We start from the raw sequence: 27,807 nt of genomic DNA on the forward strand, positions 1-27,807 counted from the left end.
CTAAGAAGCTTTTTTTTTACACTGGGTAGAAGTCAATGAAGTGATTCATAATTGGTCAAAGAGCTGAGAATAAATGACTATTGAGTGCTCAACTCAAAATCAGATATCTATATTACATGTTATCTCCACCTCCAAGTTTCAAATAATGTCATAGTAGAGGCAGAAAGATATGTTTCCACTCACACCTAAGGAACAACTGGCTGCTGATAATGTTTGGGGAATGGAGAGTCACTCTTCTTTCAAGGCACGGCCTTGGTAGAATTGCTAGGTAGTAAGATAATTGTATTTACAGATATGATTGTATTTCATTGTGTACATGTATGAAATTCTCAAGAATAACTATTGAAAATAAAAAAGTAAACAGAGTATGGTGGTTTGAATCAGAATAAACCCCATAGGCTCATATATTTGAATCCTTGCTATCCAGTTGGTGGAATTATTTGTGACTGATTATTGGGTATTACCTTATTGGAGAAAGTGTATCACTAGTGGTAGAATTTGAGGTTTAAAAAGCCTGTGCCATTTCTGTGACAGGTATCTGTTGTCTAAACATGCAAAATCTTAGCTACTTTCCATTAGCAATCTTGCCTGTCTGCTGTTATATTCCCCAACACAATAGTCTTGGACTCTAGTTTTGGAATTATGAACCCTAATTAAATGCTTTCTTTTATATGTTTTCTTGATTATAGTGTCTAGTTATAGCCATAGGAAAGTAACTAAGACAGAAGTTAGTACTAGGAGTGGAGTTTTAACGTGACATGCTTGACCACATTAATTTGCCGGGGGCGGGGGAGAAGAATATGGAAGAACTGGGAACTTTGTACTAGAAACTTGTCTAAATGCCATCAGCAGTGCTTAATGGGCCATCGCTATTGGACCTTGGAAGACAGCAGTTATGAGAATATGGACAATGGAGTTACAGCTCAATAGATTTTATCGAGGAACAATATTAAAAACTACACTAGAAACTATTTTTGTCATACTTTGACAATTAAAATGGCTGCTTTTTGCCATGTGCAAAGAGTCTGCTAGAGGTCAAATTGAAGAATTTTGTAATAATTTCTATGGCTGAGGATATTTCATGGTAGCTAATATTGATTCTGTTGTATAGGTTATTAGTGGTTGAACTGTTTGGAAAGTATTAGCTGTGGTTTTTTTTTTGGAGAAGATATGTCAAATGGGGGTGGTCTTTGTGTTTTCAAAAATCCCCTTCCATTTTTAGTTAACTCTCTCTTCCTAATGGTTGTCTAATCAGAATGCTTGTGGACTCTAACTTTTTGGAACTGAGTGCTCCAATTAAATGCTTTCTTTTATAAGTTACCTTGGTCATGGTGTCTCTTCACAGCAGTGGAAAAGTAACCAAGGCACCCAGAAACTGAAAATTCAATTGAAGGGTTTAACAGCAAAGTAACCACAGACAGAGAGTTAGTGAGCTAAACAGCCAACATGAAGAAATTATCCATGCAATAACACAGATAAGAAAAAGGAATAGAAAACTGGAAAGAAATAACAGAATGAGGACTACAGAGGAGAATCAACGTGAAATTCCAATTGGCGGTACTATCAAGTACTAGGAAATAAAGGTTAAAAAGATAGTGCCAAAAATGTTATTTACTAGACTTTTAGAGTCAAAAGGTCAGTAATTCATGAATATGCAAAATAAAAATGATAGAACTAATCCACACAGATGGTTAATAAAGGACATTGGGGAATGAATTCTGCTCTTGGTACCCACTCTGAAGCATGCATAGTAAAAGAAATTATTTTCCTCCTTGCTTATAGTTCATGGATCATATAAAAGTAAGAAAATGTTACCAGTTTTAGTAGCAAGGCCAAATGAAGTTGTTTGTAGTAGACTCGAGCAGCTACTCAAAGTGTTGCTGAGTTTGAATCTTTTGGGTTCTTCTCTTTTTTTTTTTTACTTCTTACATTTAAAAAAAGATATTTTAGCTGAAATAGAATTATAACACTTGCCCCCAAGTTTCCTCCTTGAAGTACCTCCCATGTTCTTCCTACCTGCTTAAAATGATATCCTCATTTTCTTAGATTGTCATTGTATCTATCTATCTATCTATCTATCTATCTATCTATCTATCTACTATCTATCTACATATCTATCATCTATCTATATATAATGTCTATTCACAAATATATAAATATTATCTATCAAGTCTATTTTTGTTTGTATATATAGGTACTATGAAATCCTTTTGTCATTCTCTCCAGTGAATCAGAGGAACATGAACATAAATCAGATGTCTTGAGCCATACTATAAATATTTGAAGTAATCAATGTTTAGTCTTTAATCTTCATTTGAATATCATGAATATGGTCATATGATTGAATGAAAAATGGTCCTCTAAATGCAGGCTACTTTAATTATAGAAATGATTTTAGCTTATGGTGTGGGCATACATAGTATACTGGCTAGTTTGTCAACTTGACTCAAACTGGAGTCATATGACAAAAGGGAAGGTCAATTGAGAAAACTTCTTTATCAAATTGACTTGTAGGCTAATAATTAATTAACAATTTATGTAAGGGGGCCCAGCCAAGTGTGGATGGTGCCACCACTGGGTATGTAGTCCTGGTTGTATAAAAATGTAAGCCGAGTGGGTCATAAAAGCAAGCTAGCACTCCTCTATGACCGCTGCTTTAGTTCCTGTCTCTAGATTCGTGTCTAGAGTACCTGCCCTGATTTCCCTTCATGGTGCAATATGATGGAGACTCATTAGCATTTCTTCTCTATATAACTTTGGTCATGGTATTTATCATAGCATTATAAAGCAAACTAGAACCCATGGGATAAACAGTTTCATCTCTAATCACCTGATTTTATATGTAGGATTGGGATAATGTGCTCTAGTCTACTTCCATGACCTTTTATTTGATTTTGCCCAGTTGAATCCTACCTTTTTGTGTCTATCTCAGCTATTTCACTATCAAACCATCAAACCTATCTATGTGTTTCTATTTCTCCTTTGAGAGAACTACTACGACTACAGGGTAAACTGTGAAGGTGAGTGTGCAGTGACTATGTTCTTCATAGGACCTTACACAAAAGAACAGACACACCTTTACATTTATCTCTTTCTACGTCTATTTTTATTTCATATAGTTAAATATGAAATGAAACATATGGCAAATAGTAAATGAACACAGAATTGAGAATAATTGAGTATAGGAGAAGAATGCACCCAGCAGTGAAAATCAAATTCTGCTTGCTTGCTTTTGATGTAACTGTCAGACTATCCCAATGAATCTCTTAAATTATGCTTTAACCATACAAATAAGCATGCATTCTCATACTGATGCAAAACTTCATTTTCCTAGCTTCATAATTGCTTTAAGAGTCCCTTGGTTGAAAAACAAAATTTCAAGTTATAATGTCCTGAAATAGTAGAATTATCTCAGAAATACAGAGGCCTCTGGAAATTTATCTCTTAGTTTAGACTTGTCAAATTGTCAACGTTTCATTGTATTTTTGCATTGCTGTCTGCTAATGATGGCATAACAGGTGTGTTTTTTTCATGGTCTCAGAACAAAATAAAAAAGTGTGATTTGAAATATCAGATATTTAATGTACTTTAAATCACACATATATATTTGTGTGTACAATATTATGGTACTTTTCTTGTATCTTTTGAATAAATTAGAAAATTTAAAATTGGAGAATATTTTTGGGATCAGTTTCGATTTTCGCTTGAGCAAAAAAAAAAAGAAGGCTTGGGGGTGAGTCTGAGTAGGATGTGTTGCTAGGAAATCATTATAATAGTGTGATTTTTTCCTATTTCATATCTACCTCCCAAAGATATTTCTGCACATGCAGTTTCACACACTTAATTTGGCTTGGGATGCTTTTAAAGATGCTTTACATTTGCATTTCTAGTGTCACCAATGAACTTCTCTTATTTCAATAATCTAGTGCTAATGTTTTGACCTGACTTTAGTTAATTCTACAATGTCACAAGTATAGGTTTTTAAGAATTCTAATTAATATTATCAGAATCACCTCCAAGTTTGTCTGCTGTTTTCAGTGAGTATAAAACTGATTTAAAATAAATTTCCATATAGGTGTTATACCTTGAGCATCATGTTAAATAAGCTGCCATGAATTAATTAGAAGTCTTTTTGTCTTTTTACTGTTAAAAACACCATGTCCATCCTTGTATTTGCAATCTTAGGTTTCTCTTCGGCTTACTTTACTGATTTCTTTTTATTGAAGATACTATATCCTAGTTAGCTTATATGTGAACGGATTTTTCTCTTCAGCAGCATGATGAATGGCTATATGTCAACCTCATAGAATGCGCATTACATTTTTAATAAAGCTTCTTTGTCAAATGGTATCTATGACCCTGTTTTAGCTATAATATTAGAAGGAAAATTCTGTGTATGCATGACTCACTTTTAAAAGGTCTAATCAATTCTTGTAAATTGCAGGAAGTGAAGTGATATGTTGTATGTCCTGGAGATAGTCAGATGAAAATCTTTTCATCATTGGCATTTTCAATAAAAGGAGAAACTGTCAATGTTTTGAAGCATATGTTGCTTGCACAGTCAAGGAAAGTTTCCTCAGCAACAATTATCATATGAATCCCTTATGACTTTCTCTGCTAATTATCTGTTTTATTAGTAGATTCATATAACTATCCATTAGAGAATACTTAAAAACACAGTAAAACATTGCTATAATGAAAAGAATATATACGTATGTAAATATAAACACATTTCTGTGAGTGTGCATTGTCTTGTGCAGATGTGAATGTTTAAAAGCATCTTCTCTATGTCAGAGTATGAGACTGTTCTTTTACTCTGAACTATTTTCACTTAATATAGTCTCAACACCATTATGAGAGTTAAGAGAGTTAATGGACTATATCCATAAACGATTTATAATTGATGTCAATAGTCTAATAGTCAGGATCAAGAATCATAGATTTCAGTATTAGAAAAGGCCTCAAGGGCCTTTTGGCTAATCTACCATTTCACACATGAGGCAGTTGAGACACAAGTAAATTAAGTGTATTACTCAAAGTCACCATGCTGTGAATATATTCATATACACAGACACCTACAACCACAACTACATCAACACTACCATCTCTCTAATGGAAAGAGGGACACATGTCAAAGGATAGTTTTAAAATATATATCTCTTTAACAAAGTCATCTGATATCTTTAGGATCTAACACCCTCTTTGGATGAGACACATGATGATAATACTGCAATTTTTATAAAAAATAGTATGTTCAGAAATACCTTAACTGTTATCACTCTGTATATTTCTAGATAATTAATCTACTTATATGACATACCTATTACAAGGGTAATTGTAGCAAAGCAAGAGGGTAAGAGCTGCCCTCGTCATATAAAGGCTCACTTCCATAAAATGTGTTATCTATTATTTGTGAGTAAAGATAGAGTGGCTCAGATCAATTTCATTAATAAAAAAAGATACAGAACTCTACATTCTACTTTTATTCTCCCCTAAGAGACTGTGTCCAGAAGTCAGATTTTACCAAAGAAATATAGTAGATGCATTTTACAATGCTGATCTCAGAGGCCAGGGCCAATACCCTTACAACAGGCTAAATGTATTACTGAGATTTTACAGCAAAGAGTTATGTTTTAAGAGAGCACAATTTGACCTGTGGTATATCCAAATCTAACCCACGATATAACAAGCTTCTATTATATTCCTCTTGAGGTATTTTAAAGACTAATGAGTTAACCTTTTGTGAAGTGTCATGAGACTATCAAGCTAAAAAAGTCCATGTCAAGTATAAATTAAAGGCAGCAAACAATACTGTAGGTAGAAAAATAGACTAAAAATGATCAGCAGATGATTTGCTACAGTCCCCTTGACATCAAAGCAGCATAGTTAACATGCTAACAGCTAAGCAGCTTCATGTACTTGGAAAAGAAAGATGATCAATGGCAAAGAGCATATCCACCTTTGAAATGACACGATCCATTATCAGAATCAGATGCTAAATTGCTTCCTGTACTGAGAACTCTCAATTAAAAGTCTGCACAGTGAGATCATCTCCATGGTTAAATATGCTCTTTGGGAACAACCTTTATAGAGTTCCAAAATCACAGAAGGACTATTCCTACCATGACACTAGAGATTTGGCAAACATTTTCTTTCTCTCTTTTTCAATTTAGTCATTTTATTAGGCAACCTTTTGCTTGAGAGGCTATTGAATTTAGGATCATATCTATCCACCCTTGTGTTTGTGTGAGTGTGAGATGCTTCTAGTGAGGTTTGGTTATTGGGTCTGAACTGAATGAATGTGACATTGGTTTAGGATTTCTGGACAGAAATATTCCACTCACACACTTGGTGTTTTATGCTCTTCTTCTGTTTTTCAGTAAGCTGACTTACTCAAGCTCTGTCTCTTTGCCTAACTGCTGTCTTATTTGGGTAGATTGGTGGTATGAGGCTGAAAATAAAAACACCGTATGAAGCATGATATTAGTAGCTCTGGTTTCTACTTATAAGTTTGAAACTTGCCAGAACTATGACCTTGGCGCAGTTACTTGTTGTTTCTGCTGATCAGTTTCCTCATGAAGACAACATCCATATCTTTCTTGGTCAATGTTTATCATCTGTCTTGCCATTCCAGACTGAGTACAGGAATCTTTATTCACTTGTTGGCATATCCCCAGACCATAGCAAATAGCACAGCATTAAAAAAAATTCTTTAGTAGGTGAAAACCTACCTAATTTAGTGGTGTTACCATTTATGTAGCATGTTAATAATGTGCAAATCATAATTAGTAAAACACCAGTCTCCATTTATAATCATATGGTTTTTAAGTTCCATTATTTTTGAGACAGAGTCTCACACTGAATCCTAGCTGGTTTTGAATTCCCTAAATAGTCCAGACTGCTCTTGGTTTAATGCCAATCATCTTTTTTCTCTGGGAGTTATAGTGTGGGTTAACGCATATGGTTACCAAGTTTCACAATCCATATCACCTATGTTCTTCTTTTTTCATATAATTATATTCCTTCAGATGTGGTCATGACAGTACCCTCCTTGAACACCTTGTGCAGGTTAATCTTCATCATCAACTTGACTGCATTTAGAAGGAAACATACTTTGGGCATGTATATGATGGTGTTTCTAGAAAGGTTGATCTGAACAGGGAAGACTGACTGACCCTGACTGTGGGGGTGGCATCATGTTTTTACTGTTTGGAGTCCTAAACTATAAAAAAGAAGGTGAACTGAATTTCAGCATTCTACTCTCTCCTGTGTAGTTTGATGTTTTACTCTTTTGGCTTTTTGAAGGGCCCACCACCCAGCTCCCAAATAAATCACACATGAAGGTTTATTCTTAGCCCGACCTTAGCTTGGATTATTTCTTGCCAGTATTTCTTAACTTTAAATAATCCAGACGACCTTTTGCCTTTGGGATTTTTTTCTTTTCTTCTGTATATCTTATTTTCACTCTTACTCCGTGGCTGGCTGGCTGAGTGGCTGGCCCCCGATGTCCTCCTCTTCTTGTTCTCTTTTTCTTGGCCATACAGCTCTTTATTAGAATCATGAGGTGTTTTAGATAGGCAAAGAATTACACCTTTACAGAGTTTAACAAATGCACCATAAAAAGTCACACACCCAAACTGGGCGGTGGTGGCGCACGCCTTTAATCCCAGCACTCGGGAGGCAGAGACAGGCGGATCTCTGTGAGTTCGAGGCCAGCCTGGTCTACACGAACTAGTTCCAGGACAGGAACCAAAAGCTACGGAGAAATCCTGTCTCGAAAAATCAAAAAAAAAAGTCACACACCTTAAAATCATAGTCTACAACACTCCTGACTGCTGAACCATCTCATATTGCTGCCACCAAGTCTTCTCTGCCATGGTGGAAGGCAACCTTAAGATGTAAGCCAAAGTCTTTTTTTTCCCCTTAAGTCCCCTTTGTTACAAGCCTTTTCTCTCATATAATTTTCTTCTTTGCCTGTAGGACTGGAACATGGCATTGCATTTTAGGGAATGCAGGCAAGGTAGTTTGGATAACTGATGTGTCCCCACAGTCTTGAGCATTTGAACACTCTCTGGTTCACAACTGATGGATGTATAGGAAAATTTTGGAGTATAGCCTGGCTGAAGGAAGTATGTCACTGGAAGCAGAGTTTAAGAAAAAAAACTCACCTACTTCCTGTTTATACTCTGTTCTTTGCCTGTGACTGAAGATGTGAGCTTTCAGTTTGGTGCTCCTCTGCTATGCCTACAGCTTGTTGTGGGACTCTGATCTCTTGCCAGAATCTTATCCCCATGGAACCATAAGCCCAAATAAACTGTCTTCTTCTTAAATTGTCTTTGTTTTATAGTGTTTCATCACAGCAACAAAAAGTAACTATTACAGCAGGTAAGACCAGAAGGAGAGACTATATATTGAATTTGATATTGATTCCTTTGAAATAGAAATATTTTAATTCCTGGCACTGATATTAGTGGTGTATTAGGAGGAAGTTTATCTAATTGTGAAGAATCATGAAGAACATGAGTGGGATATATGAGGTCCAAGGGAACAAATATTTGATACAGAATCATTCTTAATACTCAATTCACGTTAACTAGTTCTATATAAACAAACAAATACTTTTTCTCATTTCTTGTTGATTTCATTGTGCTTCTGAGTGTTGAACCCAGAGCCACATCTCCAATTCTAGAATAAAAGCATTGACTTGATATTAAGGATCCTATCATGGTAAAGCAGTGATGTTCTGTGCAGTTTCTTTCCAACCACTCGGTGCACTCCTATTGGATCATGAGGAAATGAAAATTCCTGAGCATGCTGTGTAAATAAAATTCTTTATGTTCTGGCTCAGTGCTCTTCTCATTGGTGACAGTTTTATCTCCTTTAGCATTCCTGGACTGTAACTAACCTAATGTCCACCAGGTGTGTCATTTAGATTCATATCTTCCCCCTTTAAAGCCTGGCTTTTCCTTGTGCACTCCATAAACATTCACCATTTTTCCAGCATAAATTCAAGTATGAGGCTTTCTTTAATGCTGTCCCTCATTTTAGGGAAATAACATGCTTATGCTTCCTATTCTGTGCTGCACGGCCCTGGATACGGTCTAGTAGTAACACTTTTTGTATATGATAAAGCAGGTAATGGACTCTTAGATGGTAGTGATTAAGTGCATGGACTGTTCAAGGTCAAACACCTAGCTCAACATGTGTGATACTGGTGATTTCGGTAAGCTAGAGACTGAATCTGTGCCTCAGTTTCTTCAGCTTTAAAGTAGACACAATGATTGTACTTACAGTGAATTGAATTGAAATATGTGCAACATTTAGGATAGAGACAATACAAATCATTAGGTGTTTCCTACAATAAGAATATTAGCATCATATTATATTAAAATTGGAACAGCAGCTCATAATATTACATCTGGCATGTGGAATTATGAAAGGTGTTCAGTTATATGTTGAAAACAAGTTAATAATCAGGCTTTATTATTATGATACATCTCCATAAGTCTAGTCACTTTGATTCTGTCATTCCTTTCTAATGTTGTAAATGTTTCTTTCCTACTGGACTGTAATAATATCCATTTCTGCAAAGATGACATCCATTTTGGACACCTCAATACCCTGACTCCAACAATAATGCCCAGCACATAGATGCTAATGTGTATTTTGTAATCCATAAATGAATAGATTTTAAGAACTGCACTTAGTGACTGTTAAATATCATTTTAATCTTTCCCCCTGCTTCATTGAGACACTTTATAGCCAGACTAGCCTAAAAGTCGCTAAGCCCATGCTGGTCTTGTAATTAGGACCCACCTTCCTCAGTCTTCTAAGAGCTGGGGTTTCAGGCATACATCACCACATTGGGCTCTCATTTTCCGGCACTTTAAAATTCACTCCTATTTTCCGTATTATTTCAATGTGAGAAAATAAAATTTCAGCGAAATGTGGCTATAATTGTGGTTAAAAGTTATGTTAGAATTATTTATCTTAACAGAGGAATCCTCATGTTTCCTTAGTGTATAATCACAGACTTTAGTTCATATGCTAACTCACTGGTAGCGAAATCCCACAGTGTACTGAAATTTCCTGCTCACCATATGCCATTTTACATCCTCCACAAAATTCACAGGCAGAAGCTTTCCAAGAGCCGTCATTGATTAGCTTATTCATTTAATAAGACTCTTATCTGACGACAGGAAATATAAAGAATGACTAATTTATTTCATTGCTTGTAGTTGAGGAGAAAAATACCAGCCATGTGTCCAAATGCCTAAATCACAAGGGCTTCTGTGCTCACTAGCAATGCATATGGGATGGATTTCATAGGATTCAGAGTGCTCTAGTCAAAAAAGATTTTACCTTGAATAAAAAAGATTTTACAATGAATAAAGTTGTAGTTGGTTTTGGTGGGTAGGTTGGATTTTTCTAGATTGAAAGTTAATAACATTTTATGATGAACAAAAGCCATGGAAAAGTAGGGGCATTCAATGCAATTTGGATAAGTAGATCCTACAGATTATGCAAGCAGAGGGAAAGACTGACTCATTAAGCAGAAGTAGTTAGCAGGAAGTTTTAATAGTTTGTGGTAATTCTTTGATAAGGAGCTTATCTATAGACAGGAGACAACTATGAAATATGGTTTGATAAGGAACAGGGAAAAGAAACAATGTTGTAGAAATAATATGGTTATATATTAAATAGGGTAGAGTAGTGTTGTTATGTTTTTATGTGATGAGTTTCTCAGTTGAAATGCTGACTGAGTTTGTGGAGCTAGATATTTAAAAGAATCTACAAGGGACAAGTTGTATGAAATTTGAAAACTATTGAAATAACTGTAGGAGAACACACAAAGGGAACAAAGGATACACCATAAGTACCTATCACGGAGAATTATACTGTTGAAACAGTGGAAATAAATGATAGTATAATACTGAATAGCAAATACCTGGAAACTTACTGTGACTATTGAAGTCATACACTCCCGATCTTGAAATGAGGTGCCTTAAAAAAATGATCGGTTAGGCCTTGCGAATAGATGAGAGAGAGAGAGAGATAAACCCAATGTACCTGTAGAACAGTCAGGTCCTGTCCACTTGGGATCACAGCTGCAAATTCCAGTGTCCAGAAGAAAAGTTCCATGTCCCGAGCACTGCTCTTGGCAGATAGGAAGTGGCGTTTCACAGTTGACTCCTCCCCAGCCAGTAGAACAGTGACATTCTCCTTTAACACAGATGCCATGAGCGGAGCACATTGGGTCTAAGCAGTCCTCTGAATACCAGAAACAAAACAAAAAAGGTGGGGGTGAGAGGGAAGGCTGGTAGAGAACAGGTGCTGGATAATGGAACGGAGATATATTGATTTCCTAGTATTGTATCACTAATGTTGCTTTAATTAGGCAATAACATGACTCATGCAAACATTGTGTTTAAAACAGAATATTATTAACACTTAAAAATATGGTAGGGTATGATAAAGGTTGCAACCTAAATTTGGAAGAAGAAAATCACACGTATGCTTCATGCAATTCTGAACAGTATGTGATACCCCCACACTAATAAGTGGGTGGACCTGTATGGACTCTCAGTAGGAATTTCTCAGCTTTTAAAAAAATGCCTGAGAGTGTTTTGATAAACCATTCTTTATCCTGTCTCAAATTAGAATCAAAGTTGTACTTAATGTGTCTAGGAGTATTTATATAGTTTTTAATTTGGATGACAAGCCATTTGATGAAGTGACTGCTGTTATATGAAATAATAAAATTTACATAAACTTATTGTGACCTCACATTGATTCTTCAGAGGAACCAAAAATGCAGCATTTTTAATTGAATTTTAAAAATTTGTTTCTTTCTGCCCCCTTCTATCAGGCACTGTGACATCACCTTAGAAAAATGTAATTCTATTTGTCTTTGATTCGGTGAGTCTAGAAATGTTTGCCACGTAGAAGGTTGTCTTGTGCTTTCCCCTGACTATTCTATGTTGGATGTGAAGGTTGAATTCTATGTTATTTCTCTTTCTATATAAATAATGCTATAATACTTTGTCCTAGTGTTAATTATGCTTTGAAATGTTTTTACAACAGTGGGGATACATTGATACAACCTCCATTAATTTGCAAATCTTACTCTTTGGTTGTAAATTGTTACCACGAAAGTTCTATCATTAGGACTGTTATAATTGTTATTGTTATCATAATTACCCCCATAATCTGAAGGTCATTAAAACAATCTTCTGATAATTGAGATAATCACCAAATAAAATATCTAAATGTATATCTAATTTGTTTCATGATTTGGCATAAGAGGTAAAGTCTAAGGTATAGACTATTTGTAGAAGGACTATTTGGTTATTTTAGAAGATTAGTTATGGCAAAATACAAGAATAATAAATAATAAGAAAAATGCCATTAATTTATTCTGACTTTTAAAAGAGATTTGCTACATTCAATTCATGTTTGTTAAGGTGCCTTCCTCGTCCAGAAATCAGGCCACATCCTTTGCAGCAGAAAGTTAGAACTTGCAGACCTTGACCAAGTTAAGGGAAGAAACAAACCCAGCTCCTCCCCCTTGTCATTGCAATAATAGTTTATAGTCCTACCTAGCTAGTTTCTCCATGTTTCTTGTCACACAGGCTAGGCTCAGCTAAATTTTGTGTTGTAAACTCTGGAAAGCTGTATAATTCAGATTTTTTTTCAGAGGATTTCTGAAGGCACTCTTTGTTTGTAGGTCCCCACCACACAGAATGGTGTACATAACAGCTGTGTTTCTTATTCTTTCATGTCAAGCTATCCCTCTCAAGGTTCTCATGATGCTCTTTCCTACCAAAATGCCCAGTCACAGCTCCACATGGTTTCCAGGGAGGATTTCTCTCCTAACAAAGCTCACTCTCTGGGTTAATTGCTATCACTTTCTTTCTTCATGACTAGAAATTCTTGTTCTAAAGATGTTTACATCATAAAAGTCATACTTAAATCAGAGGAATGAAACCATAGGCCTAGAGATGGCAAGGGTAGAGCAAATGAGGTGTTTGTAAGTACGTTGCTGATTGGGAGCAAACTGTGAAACCATGTGTTCTCTTTAAAAGGAACTGCTGCTACTTAGCTCCAGATATTGTGGGCTTAGTCTCCAGACCCTCTAGTATTCAAGAGAAGCAAGAAATGGGGATCTTCAATGTGACCCTTCTCTATTTTGAAAAGTTAGCAACTAAATCAGTCAATAGAAACAATGACCACATTACGTCTGTAAACAAAATCTATCCATAGCCTGATTCAGCTTATACATTCTTCATAAGTGATCTAAGAATTGAAATTTTTCTACTGTATTTGTGAAGCTTATGCCATCAAATATGATAAGCATTCTTCCATATTATTTTGGCTGTTTTACATATTTTCGTAGAGACCAAGTAAAAGGCTAATTTAAGCTAAACTCCTTTTCAGCTGCGTATGAAATTCAAATCAGGATGGTCTAATGAATTGGGTTACATGATTTTCATGTCAAATTATAGATGTGTTAGATATCACTCACTGTTAACCGTGTCTCATTCTATACAGCATCCGACTCTATACTTACATATAGTGATAGCATGATTATCATAAAAATGTATTTTAAGATGTCTTAGGAAGTCCAGTGCCTTGTACAGGAATTCACTGGAACAAACAAAGTCTTTACACCCCAATACTACTGCCACTGATGGGAGGTGGAAAGCTAAAATCTTGCTTGTTCATGGAGCAGAAGGAGATTAAACCCTTTAGAATGCTGTGTAATACTCATAATGAGCGATCTTTAAAAAGCAATTACAGTGCATTTTCAGCAGCCCCTTTCCTGAATAACAGTTGTGATGAGATCATCTCCCATGGTAATGGTTTAATATTATTTCTGAAATCAGTCTTATTTGAAGAATGTGGCATGAAAATGGTCTGATTACTAGTAAACTTATTTTCCAATATGTCTGTTTAACTGATAAAACTATAGCCATCTCAAAATATTGTTTTCTAAAGACTCCTTTGGGGTGAATTTAATACAAAGACTCTTCTTTGAACTCATTAGTGGTAAGCCTGATGGTTTAGGCATTGAGGTCAAGTTTCAGCATGAGGCATGTAAGAATAGATAAAAAATAGTGATAATTACAAATCACATCCAAAGAAAACATTTGCAAGATGGCTCCAAATGTGTTTACATCATTATTTTTATGTCATTCTTTAAATGCAATGCTTCATTATGCAGTATAATGCACTCTGTAATAGTGAAAATATATGAATTAGCACCTAACATGATCAATATGGAATTTCTCACGTTAGAAAACAGTATTAGAAATTAGGAGAAAAGATATCACTTTTGCATTACCACTTTGCAGGTGTCAATGAAACAGTCGCATGTATTCTGTGAGGCTTCCAGAAAAGACTTGAGCTTCCCTGACCTCAAACCTTTGCTGTGTGTTCCAAGGGCATGTCGAACATCTACTGTTTGCAAAAAAAAGAGGGCTTGTCTCTCTACTAGTATTACAGCATGACACTGCGGACAATCCAGCGAGAGAATAGCCTGAAGCAATATATTGAAATGGAGCTCTGACCTTCTTCACATATTTCTCCTTTGTATCCGGGAACACAGATGCAGACTCCCATGATGCAGGTGCCGTGGCCAAAGCATGTTGGGTCAATGCATTGTTCTTCTGGAACATCACACTCAGGTCCTTTCCAGCCATTCCTGCAGACGCAGTGGCCTTTCTCATACTCCCCATTGCCTCCACACAGCACTGGGCACGAATCTAAAGGTTGGCAAATAAACTTGTTGTTACAATCCCTTCAAAAATCTCACAAGAATAATCCTATTCTGGCTCTAGTATATTATTTCTGGTAAAGGTAATATTTTTGTCTTATTCTTTATTAAATAGGCTTATGATAATGATTACAAGCAGAATTTTCCTTCTATCGAAGTGGGGTAAAGACAAATTACGAAGATTTCCAAAGTGGAGGAAAAATATTTGTTTTTGATCTTATTACAACTTCAAACTATTATCACTGCTACTATTTTAAACTAAGGGTTTTCTCTCTTAAATGTATTTTTATTTCCTCAAATACATGTATACTATTTTTGGAAAGCAAAGTGTGCATTAAAATCTAATAAATAGGGTGCTATTCACATGAAAAGGTCTTATAAAGGCTGTACAAACAGATAAGTAGAGAAGATCTTCAACAGACTTTACTAGAACACCTATTGTGCTGTGTCCCTGTGTGTGTTCACTTTAAATCCATGAGGTTTTGACGGTAGTGCCCACATCTTCTGTTTTTCTTATATGTCTTTTAAAATACAAAACCCTTCTCCTCCATTTCACAAGATCTGTTATGGTGCAGGGAACCTAGCAACTGCTTTAGAATTCTCTATTGAATGGAATTTAATCTAAATGAACAGAGGATTTTTTTTCCTCCGAAGAAACCCGAGATTAACCAAGCAGACCAGAAACTTAAGACTACACTGAAAATGAAAAGAAAGCGTGTGCAAAATGATAACTGCAATTCTAGAGGAATCCATGGTCCAATTTATCTAAGGCTTTTCAAGAATTAATTAAACTATGTGCAAACACATGAAACAATAAAGATTGCTAAGTTTAACTTTTGAATTTTCATTTCTTTCTTTATAAACTACATATCCATTTAGTGATTCATCACTACTTCAGTTATGATGGTATTATCAAATACTAATTTTTCCTTTTATACTCAGACTGTTATGAATTGCTTTATAAAAGAAATATAAGCAGTACACTGTAGTTGGCTCAGATGATCTAGGTTCAAATCTCAGCTGGTAATTAATCTTACCTATGTCCTTAACTATTCCTTCTGAGGTTCTTTCTTTGCTCATCAAATAGGGCTAATAGCGGACCTACTTCATAGGACTATTGTAGGAAAGAGGAATTAAAAGAGGCGATGAGAAGTGTTTAGAATGCAGCTGGCATACTAAGTGCTCAGATTTTGGTGACAATTGTTGGAGAGCACTGCCAGTGCTTTTGTTGCTATGACCATTATTACTACAACAACTATGAGTTCTTCAATAATGGGTCTCTAAAACAGTGTTTTTTAACCTGTGGGGCATGACCCCATGGGGGGGTCACATATCAAATATTTAAATTGCAATCCATAACAGTAGCAAAATTACAGTTAGAATGTAGCACACAATATGAAGTACTGTGTCAAAGGGTTGCAGCATCAGGGAGGTTGAGAACCCCTGCTCTAAAACAATCAGAATCATAGCACAACATTACCTCTAGCACAGTCAGGTCCAAGAAATCCTGGGAAGCAATGACAATGTCCAGAGATACACTCTCCATTTCCATTGCAGTTGGTTGAACAGTCATCCATTATTTCTATTAATATAAAAAAGAGAGAAATAAACCCATATTTAGGCTAGAGATCTGATGTTTTAAGGGTTTCAGGAATTCTTTGTCTATAATAATCTTGTCCTCTGCTGTCTGAAATGAACTTATTGCTCAAAATTAGGGATAAAGACTTTTGCATGATGTCATATGCAGTAGATTATTAAACATGGTTCTCAATTTAGTGAACTGACTTTTTAAGAGAAGAATGAAAGCTATCTCATCTCTAAAGTGCATAAAAGGTCTACATAAATTGTATTCTTAAGAAGCATTTATGATAAAGCTTAAAAGGTATGAGAATTATAACATTTCTCAAAAGCAAAAAATACTTTAAAAATGTAACTTATAAGACAAAGACTACTGTACTTTTTATACTTATATTGTACCAAATAAGGTTTCTTCTATAGCAAAGTGGACTATTTAATATAGTATCTTGACAGGTTAAATACGATAATCAGTAGTCCATTTTCATTAATAAGTGACAATGGCATGCTTTTAAAGTAAGTGTTCATATTAAATTTACCACCACTAAAAGCATTTGAACCTGAGTATTTTGTTGAAAAATGTCTTCTTGACTGTAAATGCTTATCAGTTCCCTGCCACTAATTTTTTCATTCCATTTTTACAAAACAGTTTTCAGGGGAATTGAGAAGGTACCCATAAAGTTGTACAGAAAATAAATTCATATAACTTTTCTGAAAAATACTGCTTTACAAATGTCAGTCTTTGAAGATAACTTTAATTTTTGTAGTTTGCAATTATATTTGAGTCTAACAATAATTAATTCGCAGTCCTATAAAAGATCATGTTTTTCAATGTGTCATCCGTTGGTGTGGTATATATATGTGTGCTTGTTATATTTGGTTTTTATCTATTTGAAAAATAAATTGACATTGTATAGGAATGGACGAGGTAAAGATATGGAAGAACTTAGGAGAAGGGAAGAATATAATCAAGATATATTTAAAGCTAAAACTTACTTTAAATAGTAAAAATACAAAAATTCCATAATTAACAATCTTTACCTCAGAGTCTTCCTATCTTCTCTTTATCTCTTTCCTTCCTTCTTTCTCTCTTTTAAATTCTTACCTATTAAAACCATTTCACTGACTTTTCCATTTTTAATTTAAAAAACCCTCCTTCACCAGGAAAAACATTTCTAATAAAAAAAAAGAGAAATTCTAGGAGGTGGTCCTGGTATCTTTGCTTGGATGACGAGAGTCTGTAATTGCAGTGAAGGTTAAGAAATGATATTTGTGTAACTGTGGCCTATGAATCCCTTGAATAAGTAGAATCATTGTGTGACACCTATAAGATGGATTCCTGGACTTTAGTTCTGAATCTCCTGAATCTGGTCTAAGAGATCTTGTCCAGCAATCTCCAATCTCCCAAGCACCCTATGTGAATCTGTAGGTACTCCCACATTAAAGCATTGAGATCAATGTACTTTAATTCGTTTACTACATATTTAGAAAACTTATGGCTGATGTGTTGGAGTTTTTCCCTTGGCAGAATAAAGACAAGAAAATGAAAATGGGATGGACGCATTTTAGACAATCTTTAAAGAGTTTGGAATGGATTTAGAGGCTGCATGGATTATAAACAACACAATCATTAGTTTGACTATGAAGTATATAAGTCCCCTTTACTGTTATTAAGATAAGGTATAAAAACCTAAATAAATGTTTATTCTTTAGGGTAAATGATTTATATGCTTTTCATTATTTGCAGGAAATTTATTTGTACTTAATTTTTGTTGTTTTGTCTATTTTATTTTAGGTATGAGTGTTTTACCTACTACATATATGGATGTGTATCATGTGTGTACCTAGTGTCTTTGGAGGTCAAACAACTACATATCCTACAACTGGAGTTATGGTTGGTTGAACCACCATGTGGGTGCTGGGAATTTAACCCGATTCCTCTGCAAGAGCAACAAGTGCTTCTATCTGCTAAGTCATATCTCCAGCTCCCTTGAACTTTTTTTAATGGAGCAAGGAGGGAAATATATCTGTTCCTTCTAATATTAAACAAGTAGAAAAGTAAAGGTACTGACTTGCACGTGCAAAAGGAAAATACACTGTTTCATATGAAACTGATAGTTTGATATCTGGATGATAAGACTATCTCTGAATTGTGAAATTCCTTTGGGCATGAAATAAAGTGAAGGTAAACAGTCCCAAGCATGTTTAGGATCTACTCACTTTTGACAGGTTAATAACTTGATTAATATTTATAATTTGAGATGAGGGATTAAATTAAAAGGAATAGAGAAAATATTCACAAATATTTTATATCTTCTAATTTCTTTAAGTTATCCTGTCACAATTTAATGGCAATCATCAAAATTGCTTTCCGATTTTTTCATTGCCATGAATTTTAGGGACATACTCTTAGTGACAAAATAGTGATATTACTAAAAATGTATCATTTTCCTAAGTTAACAAAAATATGTATTTTGAAGATGTAAGATCAATGGAATTTATCTTAGTATGATTTTTATTGCTTTCCTCATTATTTTAGAGGAAAAACTTTAACGGTCTTATGGCTAGAATACTGTTTTCTACTCTCTCAAGGTCTTCGGCATCAAGTAAAAATAGAATCTAATTGTTATCAGGAGCAGATGGTCTATCTATTAACAGTCAACACATCTTCCTAAACATATGGCTGAACAGGTTAGCTAAAGGATAAAGTGGTAGAGAGTTGTGTAGGAAACTGACAGCTGTAAAAGATTTTCTCTTCTTTTAAAAGGCATGTGTTTTATGAAAATTCAAACGATCTGATGCTCCATCTACAAGTTGTTTACCCTGAGGACTCCCAAATTGCTAAAGAGCTACGCTTTCTTCACACAAAGAATCAGGGGAGTGAGTTTACTGAGAAAGCATGTCAAAAGACAGAGATGCTTCAGACTAAGGAGGGTGATGGTGAAGAAGAGTGTTATAGGCATTGCATTTAGAAAGACCATACTTTAAAAAGCTATGGGCACACTGAAATAACCATTTGATTATCAGACCCAAAGAAATCTGAAGAACGGTAATGACTCAAGTTATTGTTCTTAGTATTCTTCTTCTCTAAGGATTCTTAGTTTGTATTTTAAAGTCTTAGTGGTTCTAGAATCAATTGTTTTAAATAAATATATCAATTCCATTCTTTCTATTTTAAGAAGGATTTATTTACTGTCATTTTATAATCAAACCATTTAACAGAGTCTTTAGTTCCTATCTTCTTTTCTCTCACTGGGGATAGAACTTTGGGAATCTGTTACCAAACTACATCCCTAGACTGTTTTCTATATTAAGGTAAATACTCTCTGGTTTGCCAATAGTGACTTTGAATTTACTTTTTTAGCTCATGCTGACCCTTAACTCACAAACCTACATGCTATGTCACTGGCAGTATAGAAGAAAGCTATATGGTTCAGTTCAACAGGGATACTTTTGCTTTTAAGCTTTCCTATGAAGTTGTACATTTATATAGTTTTCTAAAACAATATTATCCAGATAATATTTTCGTTAAGAACCTATAGTCCCTCTGAATGTGGTTGACAGTTGCATGGCTGTGACGGACTGGGGAACACTGACAGTGGCACCAGGATTTATCCCTACTGCTTGAACTGGCTTTTTAGGAACCTATTGAATGGATACCTTGCTCAGCCTAGATATAGTAGGGAGGGCCTTGGACCTTAGGAAGCAATATGCCTTACCCTCTCTGGGGAGTGGATTGGAGTGGGGTGGGGTGGGAGGGTATGTGAAAGGAATGGGAGGAGGGGAGAAACTGGGAACTTGGACTGGTATGTATAATGAATAAAATTGTTTTCTTTCTTAATAAAAAAGATATAAAGGGCTGCATGACAAATGTCCAAAAATATCGGCAAGTTCCGGAGAGCTTTAAAAAATCTTACCCAATATTTTAATGAGAACGAGAACAAAAATAAAATGTTACTCATGGTGACATTTAGTGACTAGTGACTTTAAGGTAGATGGAACAGTTTGTATGAGTAATGAAATACTTTTTCCACCAGTGTGTTCAAGAGATATGCTGTGAATTAAAATAACAGCCAAGGCAGCTTACCAATTGCTGTAGTTAGCACAAATACTTGTTCCATCTTTTTTCCATCATTGTAAAATGCCAGATACCAAGGTCCTTGGTCCATATACTCTATGAAACCTGTCTCCTGAAGGGATGTTAAGATCAGATTCCTCGGGGAGTGCTGGATGTCGTCAGAGCTCTTGGAGTCTTGTTTTACCAGTTGTTTGCCATCCATTAACTTCACAAAATCAAACTGGAACAAACAAACACAACTGTGAGCTTGAACTATTTTTTTACTTCTGGGCATATAACCATGCTTAACTCTCACATATTCCGTGCTTTGAGAGTTAACAATTCTTAAGTATATTTGATGCCAAAGACATTTGTTAGGTTTGAAAATTGTATTACTACACGTACAAATTTTGTGAACTTCTCAGCTTGGGAATGTTCAAAGTAAAAAGTGAATAAAAGCAAACCTCTAAGAAATAGACACAATTTTGAGTCTTATGTATGAGATCTTGACATTTTAGCAAAGTATCTATCTAAGAGTAGATATTTGATAACTTATTCTGCTCAGAAATGTGACCTTGTCAGCAAATTTAAAAGGTTTTTTTACGGTTTTAGAAACACAAATAAATTATAAATGACAATATTTATCACAATTTACTCCCTTTGTGGGTATGTATTTAAATATTCAAAGTCCAGTCATTCTCCCTAATCATTTGGTGAACACATTGTTTTACACTTTCCTATGTTTTGTGGTTCATTTTTGAATGGCATTTCACTATCTTTGACTTGGCCAAAAATTAAAAGTTTTGATGCTAGTCATCACTTTTGGTGGATATATGGAGTGAGCATTTAGTTCTTTTAAACTACTTATATAGAGCAGCATTCCTGGTAAATTAAAGCAGAAAATAAATAAGCTTAACAAACACATGAGAAATATGATATCCAAGGCTTATGAATGGGCCATAGAAACTGCAGAGGTTTTACATATCTGAATTCTTGTAACGTTTACAGGAATTGCTTGTTGAAAGAATTCTGTATGTAAGATACCATCTACTTAAGAAAATATCTGTCAATACCTTCTAGTTGATGTGCATTCTGTGACTGGTATAATAGCAAAACGATTGATGGTACCACCTTTGGAGCTGAGTAAGATGAGAGGACTAGAGACGGTCACAACGACCTTTCCTTTGGAATCGGGAGATCAAGTTTAAAGAATGTTTTCTTCAACCATCTTTCCGGAATATGTTCTGCTAAATGCCATTTTTTTATTTCTACATACTGTGTTTTCATTACAGTATGATGAATCTGAATATTTATTTGTTAAAAAGATTTTTTTGCCTTCATCTTTGACTCCTACAGTATTCACAAATCACAACATTTGAACTGCTTGATATAGTACCCTCTAAAAAGATTTAAGAAAATACCTATTATATCAAATACCTGAGTGTGTGTAGCTGGAATGTTTCTTCTGCCATAAATTCCCAGTAGAGAGTCCTTGGCTAAAGAAATATTGAATTTCAGATATATAGGATGGTGGATAGTAATCTGGAAACGCCAGAATAAGCCCGGTGGAATGGTCTGCATGACCTGTGCTCCAATGTCAACTTCTCCAGTATCAATTGCTCGTCCCTTCTGAAACACTGGTTTTAAAAAGAGAGAATTATACATATTATTCATCTTAATTAATAAAGCAATGCTTTTTAGTTTTTCAAGAACAGATGTGTCAAAACAACTCACTTTTCTTCCTCCTATCTTTCAAGCTCTTGCTCAAATTAAATATATTCTAAGGGATCTTTTCTGGCCAACTATTAAGCCAGTTTCTCCGTTGAACTCTTGTTCCACTGATTTTGTTAAACACAATTACATTTAAGCATTTACTTATTATTATCTTGATAACTGCAGGAGTTGCAAAGATAAGTAAGATGCAGTTCTTCCTCTCACTGAGTTTTGAAAATCATGGAGGAAATGGGACAAGTATAAAAGCAACTACATGGTAAAGGAAATTAACTGCTATCAGTATTCAAAGGAAGGAAAATTATTTTTTAAGGGATATTTTTATCCCCCTTTTCATGCTCTTTTTGTCTTTTATTTTCTCATAGTAATTTACATTCCAACACACTGCATATTTTATTTATACATTACATATTACCTATTTTCCCAGCATATAAGGTAAGTATTTTAAGAACAAGGGCTGTGGCTACATTGTTCATTGCTTTATTCTCAGTATATAGACAATATATGTGAATGTATGAAAAGATTACATATATATTAATGATCAGTATATAATTATTTAATGAATGGATTGATGAGTCATAAAAAGGTAATTAGGGGAAATGACATTGAATATGAGTTTTAGGAGGAGCAGAAGTCTTCAACATAGCTATGGAAAAGATGTTAGAACATGTAAAGGGAAGCTTGCACTAAAGCAGAGTACTGTAATGTGGTGATCTTACAGTTGTGGAATATGCATATATAAGAAGAATTCTGAATAGTGTTGGATAGAAATAATGACATATTGTCTATATTGTCTTGGGAACCATTCAGAAGGATTTGATTAGTAAAGCTAATAAAGAATAGTAAGAATATCTGAAAAAGTCATAAGGAATCCTATTATTAACTATTTATCTAATGAATACGTACCATACATGTAATTCTCTGTATTAATATGCATATACAGTTTAAATCACGTTTCTCATCTGAGTTAACAACATTCCTCACAAGTAAGAGAGATGATTTAACAAAAACCCCAATACCAGGCATGAGAAGGCCTCCTTTGAGTTGTTGGTTTGGGTTGTAAAGAGATTTCCAAAACATACAGCTTGTTGCTACTGCTCTTGCTTGTCCCCAAGAGGTGAAACATAAATCCCTATTCCAAAGACACCATGCATTTTGGACACAGGGCTCAAAGATTGGAAATGAACTGAATGCCTCTTCCCTGAGGACTAACTTCCATAGAACTATAAGGTGCCATCCAAGCTTCCAAAGGAGGGTGGCAACCAGCAGTCCTATGCAGCTATGACACCTATCAACCACAACAGTATCCTGCATGAAACAAAAATGCCAAGTGCAGTAGTGGCATACACATCTTGGCAATAACCAACAGGCTTTAAGACTATTCAACAAGAGGAATATCATATCTGGTACTGAAAATATGGCTAAATGCCCAAGTCCAGTCATGCCATGGATCTTTGAGGAGATCCCAACACCACTGTTTTACTAAACCAGCATAATCTCTAACTACATTATAAATACCAAAGTGTAGTCCTTACTTCACATTGTGGCAACTTCTCTTTGCAACAAACAGAGGCTATTATAGCAAATAACCATTCAAAAATGCGTGGTTGTCCTAACAGATATATCTACAAAACACATACACACACACACACACACACACACACACACACACACACACACACACGTCTAAGACTCAGGAAACACGGCAAAAGAGGGTGTAGAATGAGTCAAAAAGCAACAGAATCCGGGAGTTTGCTGTGAGACTGTGTCTTTTAGTAAGGTCAGTATCCTGAATTACTTTGTGGGTCTCCAGGTTACCTCTGACCAAGAACTGGAAGAGGGATATCCCATACCTTGCACTGAGATTTTTATTTGGTAACATTTGACTCTTGAAAGGATCCTTATTGTGTAGGTTATTAATTTAAAGACCAATTTATTTAATGCCAACTGAAGTCTTCCACAGGTATCATTAAAATTTTTTAATAGAGGAAAGGCCTAGGGTTCAGCTCAGGGGTATAGTAATTTCTCATAATGCACAATCTTCAGCAAAGATTCACCCACCACCCAGACTGGAAAAGTTTGGATGTATTAGATATTCTAATCTTGAGGCAGAATGTAGGAAGGTATTAGAGGGAGACACAAGGACAATATAGGGAGTACACATTGTTGATTCAGGTGAAATGACACAAATACTTGAATTTAGGGGAAGCACAAATAACTTCTGTAGGAAAAGTACATTTCAGTGAAAAGTAATTTAGTTTAAATGGAAAGTAGGAGAAAGACATGAGAACAATAAAGAAGATTCTGAAGCCATGCTTGTCAGACATTAATGTGACTGAGCAGTCTTCTAATACTAGCATTGAATGAGTGGGTTTAAAGTGAGACACTTTCACAGGATTCCAAGTGATGCCTGTGTTGCATCGTGCACTTGTCAATACCTGAGAAGTGATAGTAATATTTGTGAACACAAAGGGAGTGTTAAACCGACACCATGATTGTGAGTTTGGATAATTTGGATAGTACTAATAGCCAAGTATCTGAAACCCAGAAGTACTTGGTTTGTGAGGGCAGATGTTTAGTTTGCACGAGAATAGCTTTATTTGATATGATAGCTTAATGTATCTTTTTTTGGAATACGATGTCATGTGGTAGTGGGGAGGGAAGGAATAGAAAAGGAGGAAAGGAAATTGGTTTGCTTTCATTTTAAACAAGGAGGATTATACCTCAGGAGGGAAAATTGAATTTGGCCTCACTTCATTCCATCTTTATAGTTTTCAGACATCAGCTCTGTCTCCATACCACAGTTTCAAAACACCCATGCTCCCTGTCCTTTGTGTTCACCTTACAGAAAATTAGCAGCCCATTAAGAAACACACCTGCAGTGACTTTATTCATAGGCCAATGCTTGCAGCTTTTAACTCCCTAAAATACCTACATTATTTCTTTTTGTGTTAAGGCCAAGAGTAATAACTATTTTAAGAATGGTCACTGTTAACTGTTAATAATAGATTTCAAATGCAATTTTGAGCATAATTATGTATTACAGGACACATAATTTTGTGAAATTGACATTTCTAATAAAACATACCCTTTGAGATAATAAATGACCAACCGAGTACCTTATTTTTCACTGAAAGTTACTCTTTTTCTAAGTAAGACAGAACAATTTGGTTCCCAAAGGATTGATAATAAATTTAACTCTTAAGGTTTAAGAGCCAAGAAGTATCTTCATTGGGCAGGAGATTAATAGACCATATTTATGTGAACATTTTTGCTCTCAACTTAAAATTCAGTTTATCCAACCGTTATCCTCATTAGAAGTTTTTTTTTAATCACTTCTTAAAATGCACCATTTTATCATGCAAACAATATTATAAACATAAAACAATTCAAAATGGTCTAGGGTCAACCAATAAAATCTTTAGGTTTCATGAATACTCTTTAACTAACCAATCTGCTGATTTTTTAAAACTGCAAAAACTGGTTGGGGATATTAAATTTTATATGGATGACTGACCTAATATTACAACTTCTCTTTCTGAACTGTATAAATATCAAGCATTATATAATAATGCTACTTTAATGTCATTTATTAAATCAAAAGATGATGTGGGATTTCCATCTGTTTACCATTGGTTAATAAAGAAGCTGCTTTCGGCCAATGACTTAACAGAATATAGCCAAGCTGGGAAAGATACAAAGAGAGAATAGGCAGAGTCAGGGAGAAGCCATGGAGCTGCCAGAGGAGAAAGATACAAGTTGCCAGCTGGAATCTTGCTGGTAGGCCATGAGCCTACCAAAATAATTGAAATAAGTTGATTGAAATTATAAGAGTTAGCTAGCAATATGCTTAAGTGATTGGCCAAACAATACTTCAGATAATATAGTTTCTGTGTGTTTATTGCAGAACAAGACAGGACAGCAACCTCAGCTAACAAAAAGAGGCTGTGAAGATCTGTTGTTGAAGTTATCTGGTTATTATCATCACTGTACATCTAGAGTACATATGCATCAATAATTCATGAAAATAATTTTAGGAGAAGACGATCTTCCCCTTTCAAAGCTTAAAGCTAATATAAGGTATGTGAATAGAGACAAAATATATAAACAAGTGCACCATAATTTCAATAAAAAGTGAGAAAATAATCTAGGTATGATATTTTCATATTAGAGAAGAGAGATTCCCCCAGGTGGGAAATTTCCAAGACTCTAATCTTTTAGAATTTTGTGCATCAGAAAGAGACATATGTTCTTGTTGGCAACTTACACCATTAAATAACCTTCTCCATTTTATTATCTTTCAAATTGATTATGGATTACGAGGTCATTTATTTCATTTTTAACGGTGTAACTCACAAGAGGGGGAAACTAGAAAAAACATTGAAACAATTCAAACTGTGGTTTTTATGAAAATCCAGCTTGATTAATAAAGGCAAAAGAAAATACTGAGCAAACTTAGCACAGAGTCTGATTCTAATACAAATTACAAACAACTTAATAAAAAGCTATACTATTGCAGTGTTTGTGTTTCAATGATCATTTAATCACTATTTTTGCTGAAGCATATCAAAATGATCAAGAAGAGCATGCTCTCTAGTAACAGAATGCTTTTCTTTGTACACATGGGGAATGAAATGCAGAGAGCCCTGAATCATATCATACTGTGCAGTACTGTAGTTATCACAGTCTTACCAATATCTACCAATTTAGTTTGAGGTAAACACTCTCTTTATAGGTTGCAACACAGGCATCAACTGCTGAGCAGGAAAAATGAAAGGCAGATAAGCTATGTTCAAGGATGGCACACTAAGTGAAAGTAGCTTCGTTCGATAAGAAAAGGTCAAGCTACCTCGAAGGCAAAAAATAGGGCATGAAATTTATGATGGACATGGTTTGCAGCGACTGTGTCATTTAAACCAAGGTTTTAAATACCTAGCCTTATACATGAATACTAACAATATGATTATTATGAAAACTGGTTTATAAATGTAGGGTAATAACTACATTCAGGACATAATGTGTGTATTTTTATTTTACTTAATAAGCCATGAAAGATTTTAATTCTATTATGATTCACTACAAGGAAATCAAAACCAATCAGACATTGGCACATGATCAGACATGTATTCCCTAAAAAGAGTCATTATATAAGGTCTTCATATAAAAATGACTAGGTACTGTATTTATATTAACAGAAACATAAATGTTTTATAAAGGCATTTACGAATTCCCTAAAAAGTAGCTAAGCATTGTAGCCCAAGGAAAAGAATCATATACTAAAAAATATTTATTTTTCATTTTATCTTATTGTATATTTAACATCTTGAAAGGAGCTCAATTGCTCATATTGCATGTGACATGATTTAAGTATCATATTATGGTATTTCAATATAATATAATCTCACATTAATAAATTCTTGTAATTTAGAATATTAGTTCTTAGAGAAAAAAATGAAAGCAAATAAACTTTATTTCCCATAATCTAAAACCTTGAAGATATCAAATGGAATGGCCAAAATCTACCATTTCTATCCATGTAGCTTCATTTATTTTTTTCCATGATCTGTTGAAATAGAATATAATAATATTATTATACTTCTTTGTTTTTAAAACCTTTGGCACTGATCTTAAGGACTCACATATCTTAATTTTTGATGAACTTTTAATT

General features: G+C 34.7%; 1 protein-coding gene across 1 annotated transcript in view; it reads right to left on the reverse strand.

Annotated features, from left to right (window-relative positions):
- The window catches only part of Tenm1 (teneurin transmembrane protein 1), a 577,348-nt gene that overhangs the window by 217,255 nt on the left and 332,286 nt on the right, over positions 1-27,807 (reverse strand). Inside the window, 5 exon segments of the mRNA XM_041639938.1 lie at positions 11,071-11,271; positions 14,571-14,765; positions 16,257-16,358; positions 20,439-20,649; positions 21,846-22,045. Of these exon segments, the coding sequence (XP_041495872.1) occupies positions 11,071-11,271; positions 14,571-14,765; positions 16,257-16,358; positions 20,439-20,649; positions 21,846-22,045 (909 nt within the window).

The sequence above is a fragment of the Microtus oregoni genome, unplaced genomic scaffold (assembly GCF_018167655.1).
Source record: "Microtus oregoni isolate MIOR12 unplaced genomic scaffold, Mior012 000061F_ref0000440, whole genome shotgun sequence".
NCBI classification, from domain to species: domain Eukaryota; kingdom Metazoa; phylum Chordata; class Mammalia; order Rodentia; family Cricetidae; genus Microtus; species Microtus oregoni.